The sequence below is a fragment of the Clavelina lepadiformis genome, chromosome 9, assembly GCF_947623445.1.
Source record: "Clavelina lepadiformis chromosome 9, kaClaLepa1.1, whole genome shotgun sequence".
NCBI classification, from domain to species: domain Eukaryota; kingdom Metazoa; phylum Chordata; class Ascidiacea; order Aplousobranchia; family Clavelinidae; genus Clavelina; species Clavelina lepadiformis.
The window spans coordinates 11576649-11594556 of NC_135248.1; the positions used below are offsets into that span (position 1 = coordinate 11576649).

The 17908-nt window shown below is 36.4% G+C and overlaps 3 protein-coding genes across 4 annotated transcripts; 1 reads left to right on the forward strand and 2 right to left on the reverse strand.

Annotated features, from left to right (window-relative positions):
- Positions 1–1260: 1260 nt before the first annotated feature.
- On the forward strand, positions 1261–3128 carry LOC143470384 (uncharacterized). Its single transcript, XM_076968492.1, has 4 exons — positions 1261–1601; positions 1998–2128; positions 2247–2353; positions 2764–3128. Exons 1-4 carry the CDS (start codon positions 1330–1332, stop codon positions 2911–2913), a joined length of 660 nt encoding a protein of 219 aa, XP_076824607.1. The 5' UTR covers positions 1261–1329; the 3' UTR covers positions 2914–3128.
- A 358-nt stretch (positions 3129–3486) lies between these two features.
- LOC143470383 (cysteine and histidine-rich domain-containing protein 1-like) lies at positions 3487–11714 on the reverse strand. 2 transcript variants are annotated; one of them, XM_076968491.1, is made up of 9 exons: positions 11653–11714; positions 7216–7367; positions 6983–7089; positions 5719–5879; positions 5191–5329; positions 5054–5124; positions 4465–4684; positions 4332–4394; positions 3487–3949 (listed from the first exon to the last, which is right to left on the reverse strand). In XM_076968491.1, the coding sequence occupies exons 2-9, from the start codon at positions 7286–7288 to the stop codon at positions 3734–3736; spliced, it is 1050 nt and encodes a 349-aa protein (XP_076824606.1). In that variant the 5' UTR covers positions 7289–7367; positions 11653–11714; the 3' UTR covers positions 3487–3733. The 2 variants fall into 2 exon arrangements, with proteins under 2 accessions (XP_076824606.1, XP_076824605.1); XM_076968490.1 differs by lacking the exon at positions 11653–11714 and adding an exon at positions 7468–8508.
- Positions 11715–12184: 470 nt separating this feature from the next.
- LOC143471393 (organic cation transporter protein-like) lies at positions 12185–17173 on the reverse strand. The gene is made up of 11 exons (XM_076969855.1): positions 16869–17173; positions 16646–16761; positions 16397–16567; positions 15458–15561; positions 15031–15185; positions 14613–14802; positions 14214–14444; positions 13884–14104; positions 13555–13763; positions 13303–13466; positions 12185–13209 (listed from the first exon to the last, which is right to left on the reverse strand). The coding sequence occupies exons 1-11, from the start codon at positions 16993–16995 to the stop codon at positions 13152–13154; spliced, it is 1746 nt and encodes a 581-aa protein (XP_076825970.1). The 5' UTR covers positions 16996–17173; the 3' UTR covers positions 12185–13151.
- Positions 17174–17908: the final 735 nt, after the last annotated feature.

The window sequence follows — 17908 nt, forward strand, 5'->3', positions numbered from 1 at the left end:
CTATGATGAAGTTTCTCTATCTCGGCCAGATGTCGAAAAAATGTGCAACGTTAAACATTAAAAAAACAATGATCTGATGACATGATACTGTGCCGATAGGACCATAAGATATGAAAAAGACTGTTGTTCGCCAGTAGGCAACAGAAAGCTGCATTGGTCAGTATGCGTGAGTGTGCATGTTTTGCTGCTATGTAATGTGCACACTCGCTACAATAGCTAGGCTATGTCGTGCCGGACATGAATGTGACTTTCTTTCCAAGCTGGTCTTTAGGTCGAGCCCAAATACAACTAATCTAGCTGCATACAGCAGCATAGGCTTAAACACAGATGGGAAATTTGCTGTTTTGGGGTGAGAAATCTCCCGCGCAACAGGATGAAACAATAACCATTACACACGTAATTAATTTTAATCCCTCCCGTATACTTAGCACACTTTCCAATGTGGAATGTGTGCATAAAAAAGCAACATTGAAAGCTGAAAATTGGCAATACACCTATGTAAAATTAAATAAATAGTTTTAAAAACATGCAAGAATCGCCTTTTAAAGCAATCTATGACAGTTACATCGAATCTTTTTCAAAGCGATACCGATTTAATAACTGGTCTGATAGCACAAAACCAATAAAAAGATTTTTAAACAAATTTTATTTCACTCATTAAACCAAATTCCTTCTTAGTTACCAATTGTGCATTGATACGATAAAAGCAAACAGCGTTGTGTCTAACAGCATGGGATTACATTAAATAAAACATCAAGAAAAATCCTGATTCTGATATGATATCAATATGCTCTTGTTTCCCTCTTTGTCACCGAAACATGGTGTCACCCGATTTTCACTGACAATCTTTTTCATGGAGCCTGTGGACGAAACTGGATTTTCGTTGTCATTACTGCGCAACCTATTCAAATTTCGGAAGCTTGCCTCAACCATCACGCTAAAAGAGACTAAGCGAGAAAATAACGAGACAGTAGACCAAACTTGCACAGCCAACCAGAATTGCTTAAGAATAGCCAGAAATAAATGCAACGAAATACCCTTTAAAGAAAAATAATTTAAAATGAATGTGGAGACGAATTTCATTTGCACTACATTATTATCTATGAGCACTAGTGCGTACAGTCCCACTGGTTGAAAAATACTAGTCTAACATATGATAAAAGTTAGCTGTGTTTCAAAATATGCATGCAGACAGTCCAGGTGTGAAAGGCCTAAGTTTTATCCAAAAACTATGGATGAAACTAAATTGATATCGACACATTGCAAAATTTTCAGCGTAGGTCTACTAGTCTCTTTTAAATCTTACATACATGAGCTGAAATTTGTAAAATGCCATCGCCGTCACGAATTCCACGCGGAAAAGGTCTGCTAAAGGCTAAGCAACCTGAAGAAAACAATCCACAGGTATCAGACATTGCCCAAACTGCAGACGGCAAATGTGACTCGGCTGATCAAAAGAAAATAAGGACTCAGAGTAAAGCTGCATTATATGGATCAAAGGTTAAAAATACACCGAGCAAGGTACATCGTTATCAACAACATGCTGCATTGAAAAAGCAAGGAATTTTGCATGATCGGCGAGGAATCTCCGAAGTTAAAAGGTGATGAGCTAATTTTTGTAAAAGTAGGTTGTCATAAATCTTGGCCTATGCAGTATACCAATACTGTATAGATGAAGAATTTGCTCTTAAAATGTATATGTTTTTTCAGCACTTTTTTTCATTCGATCTGGTCAGTTTGGACAAAAATTTTGCGACTGTTGTCTTTTCGTATACAGATGTATACTTGTAGCATTGTGTAGCATTCAAATGTCCTAGGTAACAGGTTCTGAAATGTTTGTCATAATATAGAATATTATAGCCGTGTGTGTACCTATTATGCTCGTTCAGTGTTGATTTTATCAATCACACCTTCTCTGTGCAACTGGCCAATTGCTCAATTATTGCTTATTGTCATGTAAAGAAAAAACCAAGCTCCTGATTTCAAAATTTCAACAGGTCAGAGACACATCTACAGAGTAAAGTTAACCAGCTGGAAGCTGAGATGGCTGACATCAAACAGGATCTGGTTAAAGCACAGGAACGATATGACCAAGACCAGATGAAATACATTACTTTGCAAAAACATGGTACCAAACTAGCGTGATTTGCATTTACCTCAGTAAAAATTTACAGCTGTGGTATATACAACAGCGGCTAAATTGCCTTTTTTACTTCAACTTTTTTCTTCCAAATTACTATGCTTAGCCGATGCCCTGGATTGCAAATTAAATAACCTCCAACTTTACAATGATCGCCTTCACGAAGCATTGGAGGAGAATAATATTGATCCTGTGACTTTGGAGAATTTACAGGTGAACAGTTTTCCACCAATATAATAATTAGTTCAATATTGACTTTTAATGCCACAGTTCCACATTTTTACACAACCCCAAAGTTTCTGCAGTTTGAACCACTTAAATATTTGTATGCTGTTTTAACAACTGGTGTGCTAGGGCTAGTTAGAAGTAAAATATTCTTCTTCTCGGCTAGGTTATGGTGTAAGAATTGCTGGGTTATGTGTAGCAACAGTCAGTTCAAAAGTCTTCAAAAGAAACGTCAGTTTAACAATGGCGTTGGCAGTGATATGATGATTATTTGTAACAGCGACCAACCCTAGTTGAATTTTCATAAAAATAATCAGATGACGATGTACTCCTGGCAAAATGCACTTTAAATTGATTGCATGTAATAATAATGTTATTACACATGTCAATTTATGTAGTTTCCAACATCCTTTGATAAAGAGATGGAGAGCAGTAAACACAAAGGAGTCACAGAAGCTGATGGAATATTATTTCGAGTTCAACAACTTGATGCACTTTGTGAAACCATGACAGATAAACTTAATCAGTTGGTTTTTGGTGGTGATTGATCGTTCTTTTTCATACAAACAAAGTCAATATTTCTCTTGTACTTGTTTCTGCATTCACTTTCATAAAGTAATAACTCTAGTGGCAGAAATTTCTAAACTAACATAATGCAGTTCCATAATTCGTGCTATTTTTCTAAATTTATTTGAAATCGTCTTTGTTTATTGTTGAATTTGTATTCAGATATATATATAATATATGTATATCAAATGTTTAACACCATCATTTTATGTCTCGTTAAGGATTGGGAGTTTTGTCGAATCCGGTGTTATTCTTGGGCTAAGTTGCAATGTTATTTGCCGCTACATGCTGGCACTGCAAAGGACCAACAGTTTACTGCAGAAACTCTTCTATACATGTGCAGCACCCCACTTGTCACTACAGCAAATGAGAAAGTACTTGCAGAGAAGATTTCATAAACAGGCCACTTCTTACAAGGCCTTCTGTTCGGTTGGAACTAGCCGGCGGCAAGACCACCCCCACCACACATGTATGTCTGGGGCTGTAACGGCCCGCAACTATTAGCTGGATAAACCTTCCTAGCCCTGTATGGTAGTGAACAATTTCACCGCATCTTGATATAAGCACATATTATATATACCAAAGCTTTTTGACGATGTTTTGCTACTGAATGTAGAATTCCCTTAAAACTTTCAAACTTATTTAACTCCACACGACATGCAACTTAAGCAGCAACAAGTAAGCACTAGAAAACTTTACCCTATGGTAAAATCATATCGCTCCATGTTAAGAAGGCTATTGTAGGTATCTCAGGGTTCACGGCAAACAGCATTTACAACAAGCCACAGAGCAGAGAAAACATCAGTCAAATATGACATCATCAATTCCGTCGAGATCACTTCCTTCTGAGTCATTCGTTTTTGATTGTTCCTCATTCTTTACATCTTCAATCGCTTTATCCACTGGTTTCTCCTCTATGGTGCCAATTTTACTCCACTTCATGGCTCGACTTTTTCTCAAAGTGATTTCTACTTTTGCACCAGACACAGTCACCTTGCTTAGCTTGGGATCTATGACCTGTAAAGTATTTCAATGTCGGTTAGTTTTTTTTCTTGTGGTTTGGATTGAAAAAAGTGAGAATTAAAGAAATAGCGCATGTGGTCAAACACATGTTAATATAGTCCATTACAAAATTGCAGTAGTTGCTCCGAAAAAAGACAAAACTACGACAAAGATACCACACCTTGTAGATCTTGTGCTTTATGCATAAATACTTAACTAGTTTCAGAAGCTGAAATGTTAGATTTACAATATTATTATACATGTTAATAAATTGCAAAGTATTCACAGCCTGAGGAGTGTGAACTATAATGTTATAAGCGTGCACGTAAAGTATATCTAAGCCTGAAACATATTTATACAAATTGTGAAAAGATATTTACCAACTTTCTATACTTACTCCATAAAGGTTCAACCATAAGTCAAAGTGTTTCCATCCTTCAAAGTCAACACTTGCTTTTAACTACATGGAAAAGATAGTGTCAATATAGATTTATTTTTTTTTGCATATTAATCAAGCAGTCTGCACTAACATAAACTTGATTTGTTTCGAACGAGGAGGTGTCAATGTTGCAGTTTTTTGCAAAAACTGATATAATGACATTTGGTCCCGTCTGATGCCAATCGTATCGACAGGTGACGGCAGATTCAAGCTGTTTTTTCCATAGATGCTTGCCTTTCGAACAGCCTTCCTGGTTGAGAAATGATGTAAAATCGCTGGTCTTTCTCTGACAACAAGACCAAAACTTCATTCTAAGAAAAGACAACAATATTTAAACTCAAAAATGGCATTTAGTCAAGATTGGAAATATACATACAGAAATAATGTTTACAAATTTGTCAATGCTTGAAGAATCAAACTCCAATAACTATGAACTTTATGTGCCAAAGTATATTTTTGTTCAGTGGACATTCAACTCAAGAAACTTAATGGCAATTCAATCATTGTATGAATAAACCCAGAAAAATTAAACCTGGGTACTATTCAACCCATAACGTTAGTTGTGCTGTCATAGGTTTAGTCGTTTTGAGTTTAATCAGCTGTGGGTTGATAGGATCCGGAACCTTTTTATTTCCTTTGTGGGAAATAATAGAGACCAAGTCACTTTTTGATCTTCTTACCCTTCGTGAAAGATAGCTGTTCCAGGGTGATGAACACAGGTCAAGTCGTCGCTTGGGCCATTGGTGTATGCCTGAAAACAATACATTTGTGGAATTGAAATACCCAAGAAGCACATGTTATCAGCCAATGCACTTACTGCACCACATCCACCGTTTCGACACGCTGTTCCTACGGTAACAATTTCGTCTTCTTCTTTCATATCAACACGAGCTGCTTTTTCTTTATTATATGAGGACGTTGTTTTAACTGGAAGGGTTTGCAAAGGCTCATTGACGCTGTAAAATTATTATCATACAAATTTAAACACTATTACATTTAAAATTTTTTGTTTAGTTACTGCACTCTGCGTTTATTATCCTGTTGAAGTATTTAACTACACTATTATCTGTACAAATGCATAGATCTGCAAATATATTTAAACTGTGAGAAATACTGTATATATACAGTGAAGGTGTATGGCAAGTGGATTACAATATTACTAACCTGACCAATTCAAAACTAAACAACAAAATCTCTTAATACATTTGTAAAATACAACGATTATAAGAAACGCAAGTTATTTACAATATGTTGGGGATAGAAGTAGTGGTATGTCTAATAGACATATTATTACATATGTCATATTATGTTTACAATATGTCTATATTGTTCCAACAGTGTTTACCTTGGTTTTACCTCATCTTCAATTTTTTTAATAGGTTTTGGGGAAGGTGTTATCACTTGCACCACAGCAGGACCAGGTGTTTTTGCTTCCTTACTTGTTTTAACTTTTGGCTTCAGTTCCTCTGCAGGCTTATTATTGCTGTGCTTGCCGAAAGTGCACCCCTATACAGCAATGGTAACAACTCATAACCGAAAAAAATTCTTCAGAAATAGTACATACATTTTCCTCTACAAAAATGACAAAACAACCGGTACCATATCAAGACACACGTTTAGTTTATTTCATAGCTTTTGGGCTTGATGGTAATATTTGCACAACATGTAACCGTTTGGCATGACCTCGGGAACTGTTTGTAAATGCAAAGCTATTCCTATAGGAATCCATTATAAACATTTTCTATTGCAATGTAATTAAATATATCAGGGGTGGGCAAACTGCGGCTCTCCGGCATGTTTTTTGTGGCTCTTCTAGTCGAATCGTAAAATTCTAAAAAAATTGTAAAGGCTACCAAGAGTACCGTTTATGAACGTTTCTGTCTATTTTTTCTTTATTTAGGCCAGCATTTCGTTTATGACATAACACTAGACATAGAATCCGACATTGTTTTCAGGTATAGATTCTATGCTCTATGGCAGTGGTTCTCAACCTTCTGATCTTGGCGGACCCCTTTTGCTGCTGTCAAAGCAGTGGCGGACCCCTGAAGTTTAAGCAAACTAAGGGTTCTGAAACTGCACTTAAATGTTTCTTTGCTTAGTTTTACTTAATAGTCTTGGTGCACAACTGCGCTATTCATTCAAAATAACATCAAACTATGCCGATATTTTTACTTAAAATCACTGTATCCAGCTGTCTTCTCGTATAATCCGCAATCTAGTGCATCACAATAGGCAATTAAGCAAATGTTCAAGCCTATTTCAAAAAGCAATGATAAACAGCAAAAAATTTTTAAAAACTCGTACTTTATGTTGCAAATTTCGAAGTTCTCACGGACCAACTGAAAACGTTTCGCGGACCCCCAGGGGTCCGCGGACCACCGGTTGAGAACCACTGCTCTATGGCAAAGGTTGTCAAAGTGCACCTCGCCGACATGTTTTTTATGGGTCTTCTAGCTAAAAAGTAATATCCCAAAATGACTACTAATAATATAATAACCAAATTGACAATCATTACTGATTTTGCGGCTCGCTGGTGTTTATATTTTTCCGCAAGTGACTCTTTCATTGAACAAGTTTGCCCACCCCTGAAATATATGATACATACATACCAGGATTTTAAGAAATTCTGTGAAATCAGTTGTTCGCTTTGAGCAACAGGACCAGCCTTTTAGTGCATCATGAAACACGGGTACTCCAGGGTGGAACTGGCACGATTCTGCGATTTAAACGAAAATGTCATAACACTGTTATGCCCGTACCATTAACGTTTTTTGTGGGTACCAGAGATATTACACTATATAACTATGAACAACATTGTAGACTCACAATTATTACACTTTACCTTCACCATTTTCAAGTGGCGAAAACTTTTTTCCACATGCTTTATTGAAGCACTGTATTTCAGTATCCGCCATGATAAATCAAGTGAGAAACTTAGCAGTTAAGCAGAAAACAACAGTTGACTGAGTTAAATGTTTCCACCAATGCCAAGTGCTGATGAAAGACAAAGAAGATTATGAAAAATATAGGTTGCTGAAAACACTGGACAACATTTTACAACTTATTTTTTATTCCTCGCTCATTTCAAGTTTACCTAGACTAATTTTGCAATGCTGAATCCAAATCTGGTCTTAGATTTTTTCTAACACGTCACGTTTTTGAGATATGATATATGCTCACGACAACCCATAACTGTGATTTTGGCTAATTTTGGCTGAGCAGAACAAAACATTACATGTAATCAACCCAGTAATTTCTATCGAAAATAACAGCATTATCATACTGCACAATTTAACACAACCCAGGATAATTAAATCAGACAAAAATAACATTATATTCCCTCAAAAGTGCTTTATACACTTGCTCTTTCGAGCATGTTCAGTGTCAGTTTCACGCTGAAGAAACCAGCAGTAGTCCCCCATCATGTTTGGGTTAAATCGACCTCTATACCGCGATTCCATCACAGAGATGTCTTGGTGAAATCTTTCCCCATGCTCGTCGCTCACATCACCCAGGTTTGGCGGGAAAAATTCCAAGTGTGAATGAAGAAAATGCAGTTTAACCGACATTCTGCAGCCCATTTCGCGGTATGATTCCAGCAAATTGTCCACTAGTTCCGAGTAGTTTTTTGCCCTGTAGTTCCCAAGAAAATTTTGTACAATCTGTACAAATGCATTCCAGGCTTTTAATTCAATTGAATTAAGCTTGGATGGAAATACTGGGTCACGGATCAAATCACGTATTTGGGGGCCAACAAATATCCCAGCTCTCAGTTTAGCATCACTTAGTATTGCACCAAATTTTTCTTTTATATGTAGGAATCCATCTCCATTGAAATCCATTGCCTTCACAAATTGTTTGATCAGGCCCAGTTTAATATGAAGTGGTGGCAAGTACACTTTGCTCGGATCAATTAGGGGTTGGCACTTAACATTATATCTTCCAACAATGTAGTCCGTTCTCATTGGCCATTCAGTTGTGTCATAGTGGTTTGCATCGTCTCGACTGTCCCACAAACAGAGAAAGCACATATGCTTGTTGTAACCCCACTGCAATCCGAGCAAAAGTGACACAACTTTAAGGTCTCCACATATGTTCCAGTTATAAGTCCGGTAGTTAATGACCCATAAATACCCCCCCCCCCCCCCACCCCCCCCTCTATAGTCATGGCCAAGAACATTCAAGAATGTATTAATTGTCAAAAGATAGAACATTGCATTTACAAAATAATGTCAATATTAATGTTACATAATGTGCATTGTGACATAATATGACCAACAATTCGCTGGGAAAGAAAATTGCACAATACCTTGTACTGTAGCACCTTATAATATAGTGCCAATCAATGCAAAATCCGAATTTCGTGAATTTTCATATCTTGAAAACCTGACGTGATAGACCAATTCTGATTTCAGATTTGGAATCAGCGTCCCAAAGTTAGTTTAGGCAGTATATTTTTATTTGAGGAATAATTTTGATGTTGTCTAGTGAAATCAAACAATAAAATGTTCATCAACTGACTATCAGTCCAGCTGGATATAACACTTTGTCTTTTTCTGTCGTTGTACATTTATGATATTCATATTGAGTTTAAATGCTAAACGGTTCAAACTAAAAAATCGAAGAAAGATCCTAAAACTTTAAAGTTTGGTGTGCATTGCATGGAGTTTAGTAATTCGCAGAAAATGGTTTATCAATTGACTAAAATGCAACTGGACTAGGGTTGGATTATCCGGATAACGGTTAACCGATTAACCGCAGTTTTTTTTTCTATCTGATATCCGGATATAATTCTGTCGGTTAACCGGCTAAAAGAGTATCGTTGCTAATGCGTTTTACACTTTTTAGTAAGTTTGAACATTCTTTGTTACGTAGAGGCTGACTCCCGCTGAGCGCAATTAAACCTTTGTTCACACTTCTATTGTCTTATACTTTCAACTACGGTACTCGTAAAATGCACGAGTGAAATTTACTATCACGTCACAAAGAAAGCATAATGAATGATTCTTTTAATAGAAGACTGCATTCTCATGGCAAGGTAAAGTCTGTGAAGTGTCAGTTGAAAAGCTTTGGCTACAACCTAGTTTGAAGTGACTAAATTTAAGAGATGGAATTTAAACGTTTCAAAAGTGATAATCCAGTTTGGGGCTACTTTCTACGATCAAGAAATGGTGAGAGGGCAAAATGTGAAACCTGTGAAAACACGATTTCTTGTAAAGGTGGATCTACAGGAGCAATGAGAAACCACCTTGGTTTAAAACATAAGGTCCCGTCTACAGGATTCCACAATTGATGCATTGTGCTTTATAAGGAGGGCATTGCAGAAGCAGTGAACATTAAATTTGCGTGATTTTTCTCGTATTCGCTCGTACTGCGCGTGTACGTAGATCTACAATAAAACTGTGTAATGATTTTACAATCCATTTTTCATGCAAACCTCGTGAAATCGATTGTCTCACTTAGCAGTTATTATCCGGTTAACCGGTTAGATAAATTCCAAATATACGGATATATCCGTTATCCGGATAGTAAAAATTATTGATATCCGAACTAACCCTAAACTGGACGTGATCACTTCACTGGTGTCTGATTAAAATTATTAGGGATGGGCAAACACGAACCCAAGTCCGAATAGATTTGCCAAATATCGCCTGTAGGCTGTGTGAGAGATTCAGGCGAACATGAATAATAACAATGGCAAACCTTACTATACTACTTGCAAATTCATCCTATTTCGTATGAAATAATGATCTATTTTCCTGGCTAAGCTAAATAAGAGTCAACTCTTATGATTGAAAATCATTTACTAATGGACTTAGCTTTTCAAATTGCCATTTAATCGTTAATTTCTAGCAATTACATCATGTTAGGAGCAAGATTTAGTAACTTTTGATAAAATTTTGTCATTTGGTGCTGATAAGAACAGATTAGAGATTTGTTGGGGTCAACATTTATGATAAAATCGTCCTCGTGCCATATCCCTACTGTTTACCAAAAAAAGTCAAGTTATCGTATCTGCCTATATTCTACCTATTATACACAACACTCATTTTTGACAGTCAACAATAGGTAGCTCCGTGACATAGTGATTAATTGCAGTTGTTAATATGCTGGACCTTTATGGTTAATTGGTGTAAATCTTGCTGGCAGTGTTAAATGTATAAATGAATATTAACTGAAAAATACGACTTTGCATTTGTGGAACCTAGTGAAACAGTTAGAAAAGTAGAAAAAGTTCCAAACTTTGAAAATGCTTTTGAATTATCGAAGCGTAACGAATGAGAAATATCAATCATACAATCATAATAATGGACAGCTCACTGTTTGAATACATCAAGAGTGTTCAGGAGTATCAAGATGTGAGCATAAATTGTGCTATCCTTACCCATAAACCACACTTTAAAAATATGTATTTAAACATACGAAATAGCAAGCCGTTGGAAAAAACAGGCTGTTATTTAACAATAGCACCTGCACTTTTGGTTAATACCCTGCCTCCAAACTTCGATTAGAAACGATAAAAACTTATCTGGTCAACGACCACAGGATTTGTTGATAAGGTGTCATATTAAGATAGATAAATTTATAGTTACAATTTTATGTATTAGCCTGGATATGAACTGAAGAAACTGAATAGGTGCAAACTTGGCTAACCACTGCAAACCTGCACATTTGAGTTACCAGGAATGCACACCCAGGATCTCGTTGAATCGTGCCATAAAACACAGACCGGGTCTTCAGATATTATGACCACTTTTACTATTTGTATCAATTGTTGTGGAATGTCGTCATTATTTTGAATGTTGCAATTAAGTGTTCATGAAATAGGCTATGTCAGCCTTAATGATTAATTCGATGTTTGTTTTATTTTGGGCCTATAGATGACGGTATGGTAATACGGTTGTATCGTTTATTTTTCGCCTTTGTCTGTGAGAAACGAGAAGTATGATGCTAGCCTCGTTGTGAACGCTTAAACAAGAAATAGGCTAACCGGTACCTAGCCTATATGCTTACAATATTGAGAGTGCAAAAATAAGAGAAACAAGCATTCGTTATCCCAACTGCGCTAAATCTAGTCACGCTAATGCTCGTCTTCTGCTGCGTGAAAACCATAAATGGGTTTAAATTAATACATCACAAAGGAGAAAGGATTTCGCACTACACCGGCAACTGTCATACAATTGTAAGCAAGAACCGAATTTCTTGGACATGAACCACTTTGGTTAAATCGTAGAACTTAAAAGTTACGCACATTATTTTGGGTTTTGTGCTAATTTACCTGCAGATCCTCAACAATCAGTTACATTAAACCGAATCGTATCTCCAATACATTTCTAAAACAAAAAAAAACATTATGTTTTAGAAATTATACAGTTTGATTCTGTTTCAGAAATGAATTTTACTCTAAGTTTTAGCATTTTCTTATAGTCAGCAAGATGTATAGATCTAGAATTTAAAGGCCTTAATAGACCTTTTCCGCAAAGATCATATAAATCTCATTAACGAATCTAAATCACTTAGAAATATTCATTAACGAATCTGGGTCACTTAAAAATCTAATCAAAGATTAGCCTATAAAGTGAATAGAGTTTTAAATTCAAATCTGTATCAGTATACCTCAAGTTTAATTTTAATTTCTGACTTAAATTCTTCGTTTTGAAGTGTTTCGTTCCGACAGCTGCGTGCAAAGTACTAGACGAAGAAATAAACTAGGGCCAGAGCTTCGGTAGAAAAATTAGCAGCCTTAGTCTACCGCAGTTTTATCAAAACGATCCAGGAAATAAGCTTCCAACGTAGTGACTCCAATCAACTAAGAACATAAACAATATATTTGCTTATAAGATGTCTATTGAGCTGCAACCACCATGGCTAGCATAGAAACCTCTTCTGTTGATTTTGATGATTCACTCAGATAATAATTCTCGCTGGTAGAAGTGCGAGTTTATCTAACGTGAAAGCGATGGAAGTTTAAATGTTCGACATGAAAAAAGCAGCAGGTGCAGCAGGGAAAATAACGTTTAAACAATGAGAGATACATATAGCAAAAGCTGACACATTGAGACATAGATATATAATAATTATAATTAATCAGTGTTAAGATTAAGAAGCGGGCATTTCTAATAAAAACTTCTTATCGCAATAGATTCTGGAAAACAACCTGGGAACGTACTTAAAAGGAATTTTCACACGAAGTTACTGAGAGCAACTTTCCAAATATATATCGATAGTTGACGTGTTTATCAAATAACAAATTCATTAACATCAATCAATAACCAGAAAACATTTTTGGGAGAATAATGGAATGGTATTCACAATACAACCCAGGCAGCTGCAACTGTTATAACATAATTTAGAAATCATCGACAAGTTTCCAGCATATGCTCAAAGTGAGCTGACAACATAAATTATTATAAACTTTTGGTGATATAGCTCTGTTTTGTACCGAAGTGCGGATTCCATTTCGTTCCATTCAACGTTAATAATCAAAAATAAATAATAAGAAATATAACTCACAACTTTTCATGAACAAAATTAAAGTAAAATGGCCTCTGCTAAATCTCCTTTATGAAGCTTATTAAAGTGACCAAACCAGACAAACGCACAAGGATAACAATTAAGTTATAAAAAATGTCAATTCCTGCATATAGAGATTCTTTGTCTTCGGTAGCATCAAATTATTGTAAATACTCAAATAAATTTAAAAAAAAATACTCAGTTCTGATAAATGGAGAGCTCTGGTTTATTTTGAGATTTGTTATATCACCATGCTGGTGAGGTCTAAACGTTTTGATCAGAAAACAATCCTCTCTCCTGATCATCATCCGATTTCTTTCCACTTCAAAACAAGAATAAATTTTCAAAACCAGCTACAGACGAAACAATCTGTTGTGTTTCTATGAAATTTTCCGCTTTTAAAAATCAAGGTCACCTCGTTTTCGGCAAACAGAACACCTTTGCCGTGATCGTTCCTTGCAAGTGGTTTTGGAATTTCCTTTCTGCCTCATCGAAAGTGGTCGGAAGTTCTTTGCCTTTCGTTTCGCGGAATGTTAACGCCAAAATTGCTGCCAGCATTGAGGTGGCTCCAAAAATTGTCTTTGAAATTAAAATTAGACGTGTCAAAAGCTAATAAATCCAACAGACAAATACACACAATACACAAATACTATTCATTTAACCTCACCGGACTTAACCATGGCATTTCATAATTTGTTTGAACTGTGAAAGGGGAGAAAAGACTTCCAATTCTGGCCGCCATCATCGACAGACCAAACGCTGTGCTTCGTCCGACAGTGGCGAACATTTCGACTGTGTGCTGATACAACACCCCGAATGCCAAGCTTGCACCAAACTTTCCAATCATTGCCAATGCAGTGGCGAAGTTTTGGACAGCTAAGCAACAGGAAAGATAAAAAATCTTCTTGAACCAGCACGACAAACCTTTCACCAAAATCGTTAAAATTTTGCCTAATTAATTAAGAATTATAATCTATAATTGGGCTTTTATATCACCGATTATGTGGCTGCCAAACTGTAGTGCTACTGTCGAAGCAAGACAAGTTACACTAGCCATGAACAAGGAATATCCGTTGGTTCTGGTAAACCCAATAAATGAAATAACTGGAATTGCAACTGTGTCAGCCAGCAACTCCATTAATCCTCCAATTGTGTTGTTAATGAAAATGTTTCCAACTAGTGAACCGGTGTTGAGAATCAATCCATAATAAACCATGCTGCATAATATAACATGTAAAAGTTGTTATTTCAAATGGAAAAATGTTCATAATGTGAATTAAAATAATGCAGTAATTAAGCACAAATTTTATGCAAAAGCTTGTGTACCTTGTGATTGCCCAAACAAACATGACAGCCACAATAAAGAATCGAGTATAAGGACGGGAGAATGTTTCTTTTACGGAATTGGTGTTCGCTTTTCCTTTGTCGTTGTTTTCGGAATTGTAATGTTTCTCTGTTTCGCTCCACACATCAGCGGAAAGTTCAGTTCCATTTCGTTTCGCCATAGTGACACAAATTTTATTTGCCTCAGCCAGTCTACCTTTGAAACATAGCCACCTACATACAAAATAATCGATTGACGTTCCTGTTACAAAACTTTGAAGAAAGGAAATTTAAACCGTAATTCTGTCGTTTGTTTAACAATTCACATGCTGTTAATCTAAATGAAAAAGAAACAGAAATGGGCAATTTCGAACTCATATAAATAACATAACATTATAATACCTTGGAGACTCCGGCATAAGCCAGGACAATGGCACCAAGGGCAGAATTGACACGGAAATCGCAATCTCCAGGCTTCTCCAGTCTCTCCATGCGTACGCCAGCAAGCTCAGAATCATGCATCCTGCTCCAAATACTGCGTTGTATCCAAGTCCGATGGTTATCCTCCAATCTCTCTTGGTTATTTCAACGACTGTAAAATAAGAAACAAAACTCTAGAATTAGCTTGTGTCAATCAATTAATGTATTAATAGGCTGATTCTTTAAATGCTCAAGGACTTAATCTGTCCGATTTTGCATGAAGCGTTTTTAGGCTGAAAGGGTGGCATCGGAAAGACAAAAACTTAACGTTGCGTACTATGTCTATGGTGTAACCGGTTGAAAAAGAAAGATTACCGAGTTTTATTTGCTACAAACTTGCCATAGGTATAGACGGCAACCACGGCCATAAATTCGAAGAAGGCGGACAGAAAGCGAAAGACGCTGTAGACGTACACATTGGGTGAATAAGCGCCACTAAAGACGGCTATGAACATAAGGATGGGCACCGTGCGGTAAACTTTGATTCTTCCAAACCTGGAAATACAAGGAAGTATGTAGTAGGTTTATGCAATTTTCGACGCTTAAAAATGTCGAGAAGAAACTTTATAAACGCAAGTTATCCCGTTTAAGATGTCTATGTATCTTTTGTGAGTTAAATAATTCAAGTGACCACCAAAAATGTTGTATTGCAAGCTATAAAATCAGCTTATTGTTCGATCAAACAACCTATCTGAAACCATGGTATTTAGCGCAGTGAAAACGAAGAAGTGTACTACTTGCATTAAATCAATTTTCCACAAATGTACCTGTCAGAGAGAATGCCTCCTACTATAGATCCGCTGAATAAACCAAGGTAGAAGGCAAAATTGGTGAAAGCGTTGGATAAGCCTCTGGCGCAAACGAGGTCCCACTGCACATAAATATAGAAATAACAAACACTTTAAGGCAGATATATAACTTCTATATAACGCGAAAACGAAACCATACTAACATTAGGCTTTCCCGTTTCTACGGAAACCTGCTTACATCTTAAAGGCTATATAGGAAATTGTTTACCGTCATAAAAGAACAAAATGAAACAAATAACATTCTCACAATTTTGTGAGGTTATAAGCAAAAACGTATAAAGTCTTTTGTACTTCTTTCTTTCTGCTAAACGTTGTTGGACAAATTATAATCTGGGAAAATGTTTTTCAATTTTTTTAACTTATGAAAAACATTTTGTAAGTTTACTATATATGAGATTATTTGCATCAGTTTTCTGACTCTGAGTTGCAAATAAATTTGAAAAATGTTTTACGTTTTTAAGGAAAAATTACTGCATTTCTGCAAAAATTATGCCTTATGCTCCTGTACTATTGTGCTGCAAATACGCTACTTTTTGCAACACAAATAAGCAAAATTTTGCTTGTTTGCGGAATGTATATTCTTATTGTACTGCTGTGTTGTATATATGTATATATATGTTATTATATTATTATATTACTATGTATTGTAAGTTATATAAGCTTATTCTTAAGAAAACAGCAAACATTAACACAACATACAATATTCAGAATATCAAATCTGGCTTGGTTTTCTCATACACATCCCTCACAAAATTACACCATTTTTAAACAATGTATCACAAATTTAAAGTGAAAGGTTCTTTTCTATGTTTTACCTTGAACCGTAAACGGTCCCACATACCTGTGCAAAGATAGCAAAGTAAGTTAAATTCAAAATATTACTAAAAACTATTATACCTCAGTCACAATCGTTGATACAAAGATGCTTCGATCATAAACGTAGCCGTCAGTGCATTCCACAACGCTCACGCCAGTCGAATTAACGAGCTGACTAAGGCAAGTTGAATTGAGATTGTTTGCGCATAAACCAACATCTTCGAAAAGATTCCGTTTGCAGCGATCGTAATCCTTTCAAAAAGAGACTGTTAGTCAATACAGAGATTAACTTTTCAAGTAATCTTCATCAAGTAAGCAAATGAAACAAACCTTTGCTTTTGAGTTCCAAGGAATAAAAACCTCTTTGATAAAATCTTCCGTGAGATTTAGGTAAACGTTCTTATTATCGTAAGGTTCGATAAGGCAACGGCTGTTAGGAGTGTTACCTATAAAATTGCTTACCGATACAGAAATCTCGTGAAAGCGTCACAACGGTGCACATAGAAATCCTATACAAAACGACTAACTGTATCTAATCTTAAGAAACATTTACCAAGAAAAACGGCTCCAGTCAGCAGAAACGCTCCGGCAAACGCCCCGTAATAAGGGATCGCAATAAGCAGAAGAGAATACTTCCCACTACCGGATATGTCCTCAATGACGTCATCAAAGGAAAACATAGCCTGGTGCGACGTTGGACTTGATATTAGAAAAGCTATTGACCTAATAATTTCTATAAAAGCTGCAAAGCATAAAGTCTGCAAAACTCAATCTTCACTTTAAAATAACTGAAATAAGTTTGGTTTGCTAGAGAAGACCAATCCAGTCCGTTATTTGTATTTTGTGACGTTATTCTTAACGATAAAACGGTGTAGTATATAGCTGTTCTATTGGTTACTTATTCCTAATACTTGTTACAGCGCTTTCATTCGCTTCCACGCATTCATCTCTAGCCTACAATACTGCAAAGCAAAACGCACTAAGCATCTCCCCCACTACCTATATGTTTAATAATAAGCCCGCTCGAGCGTGATTGAAGTCCAAAAGGCTCCTACGTTCCAGTGTAGCTCGTTTTTTCGAGAAAACTCCAACCCATCTCTATCCGCTTCAGAACCATTCAACGAGATCATGACAGAGCTGACATCGAAACCACCTGGATTTAATCTCACACCAAAGGCGAGGGTACAACTCAAGTTCGGGTTTTAGATAATTTGCGTCAAATACGTTTACGATGGGACACGGGGACACCGCAGTATTACCTCGTTTCAATGTTCAAGAAAAGGCTTAGCCGACGCACGGCAGGTCTAGCTTATAGTTGGAGGCTTCGTTCTGCTTGCGTTTCCGTGTCGAATTTTGAGGCAGGTCAAGCATGGAAAGTTAGAGAAAACTGTTGTCACTCACTATTACACTGTTCGCAATACGTCACAGGGCAACTAGGCCATGCTTAGATTCACAGTGCACGAGCACGCTCCTTAATTTTAGGAGCGACTCTCTATTTACAAATTAGGAGCAAAGTTATGTGCATGCTCTTTCATAATGATGATAGATTTCTGAAGGTTCTTTATCTTATCTATTCACCTTTACTCTTCTTTA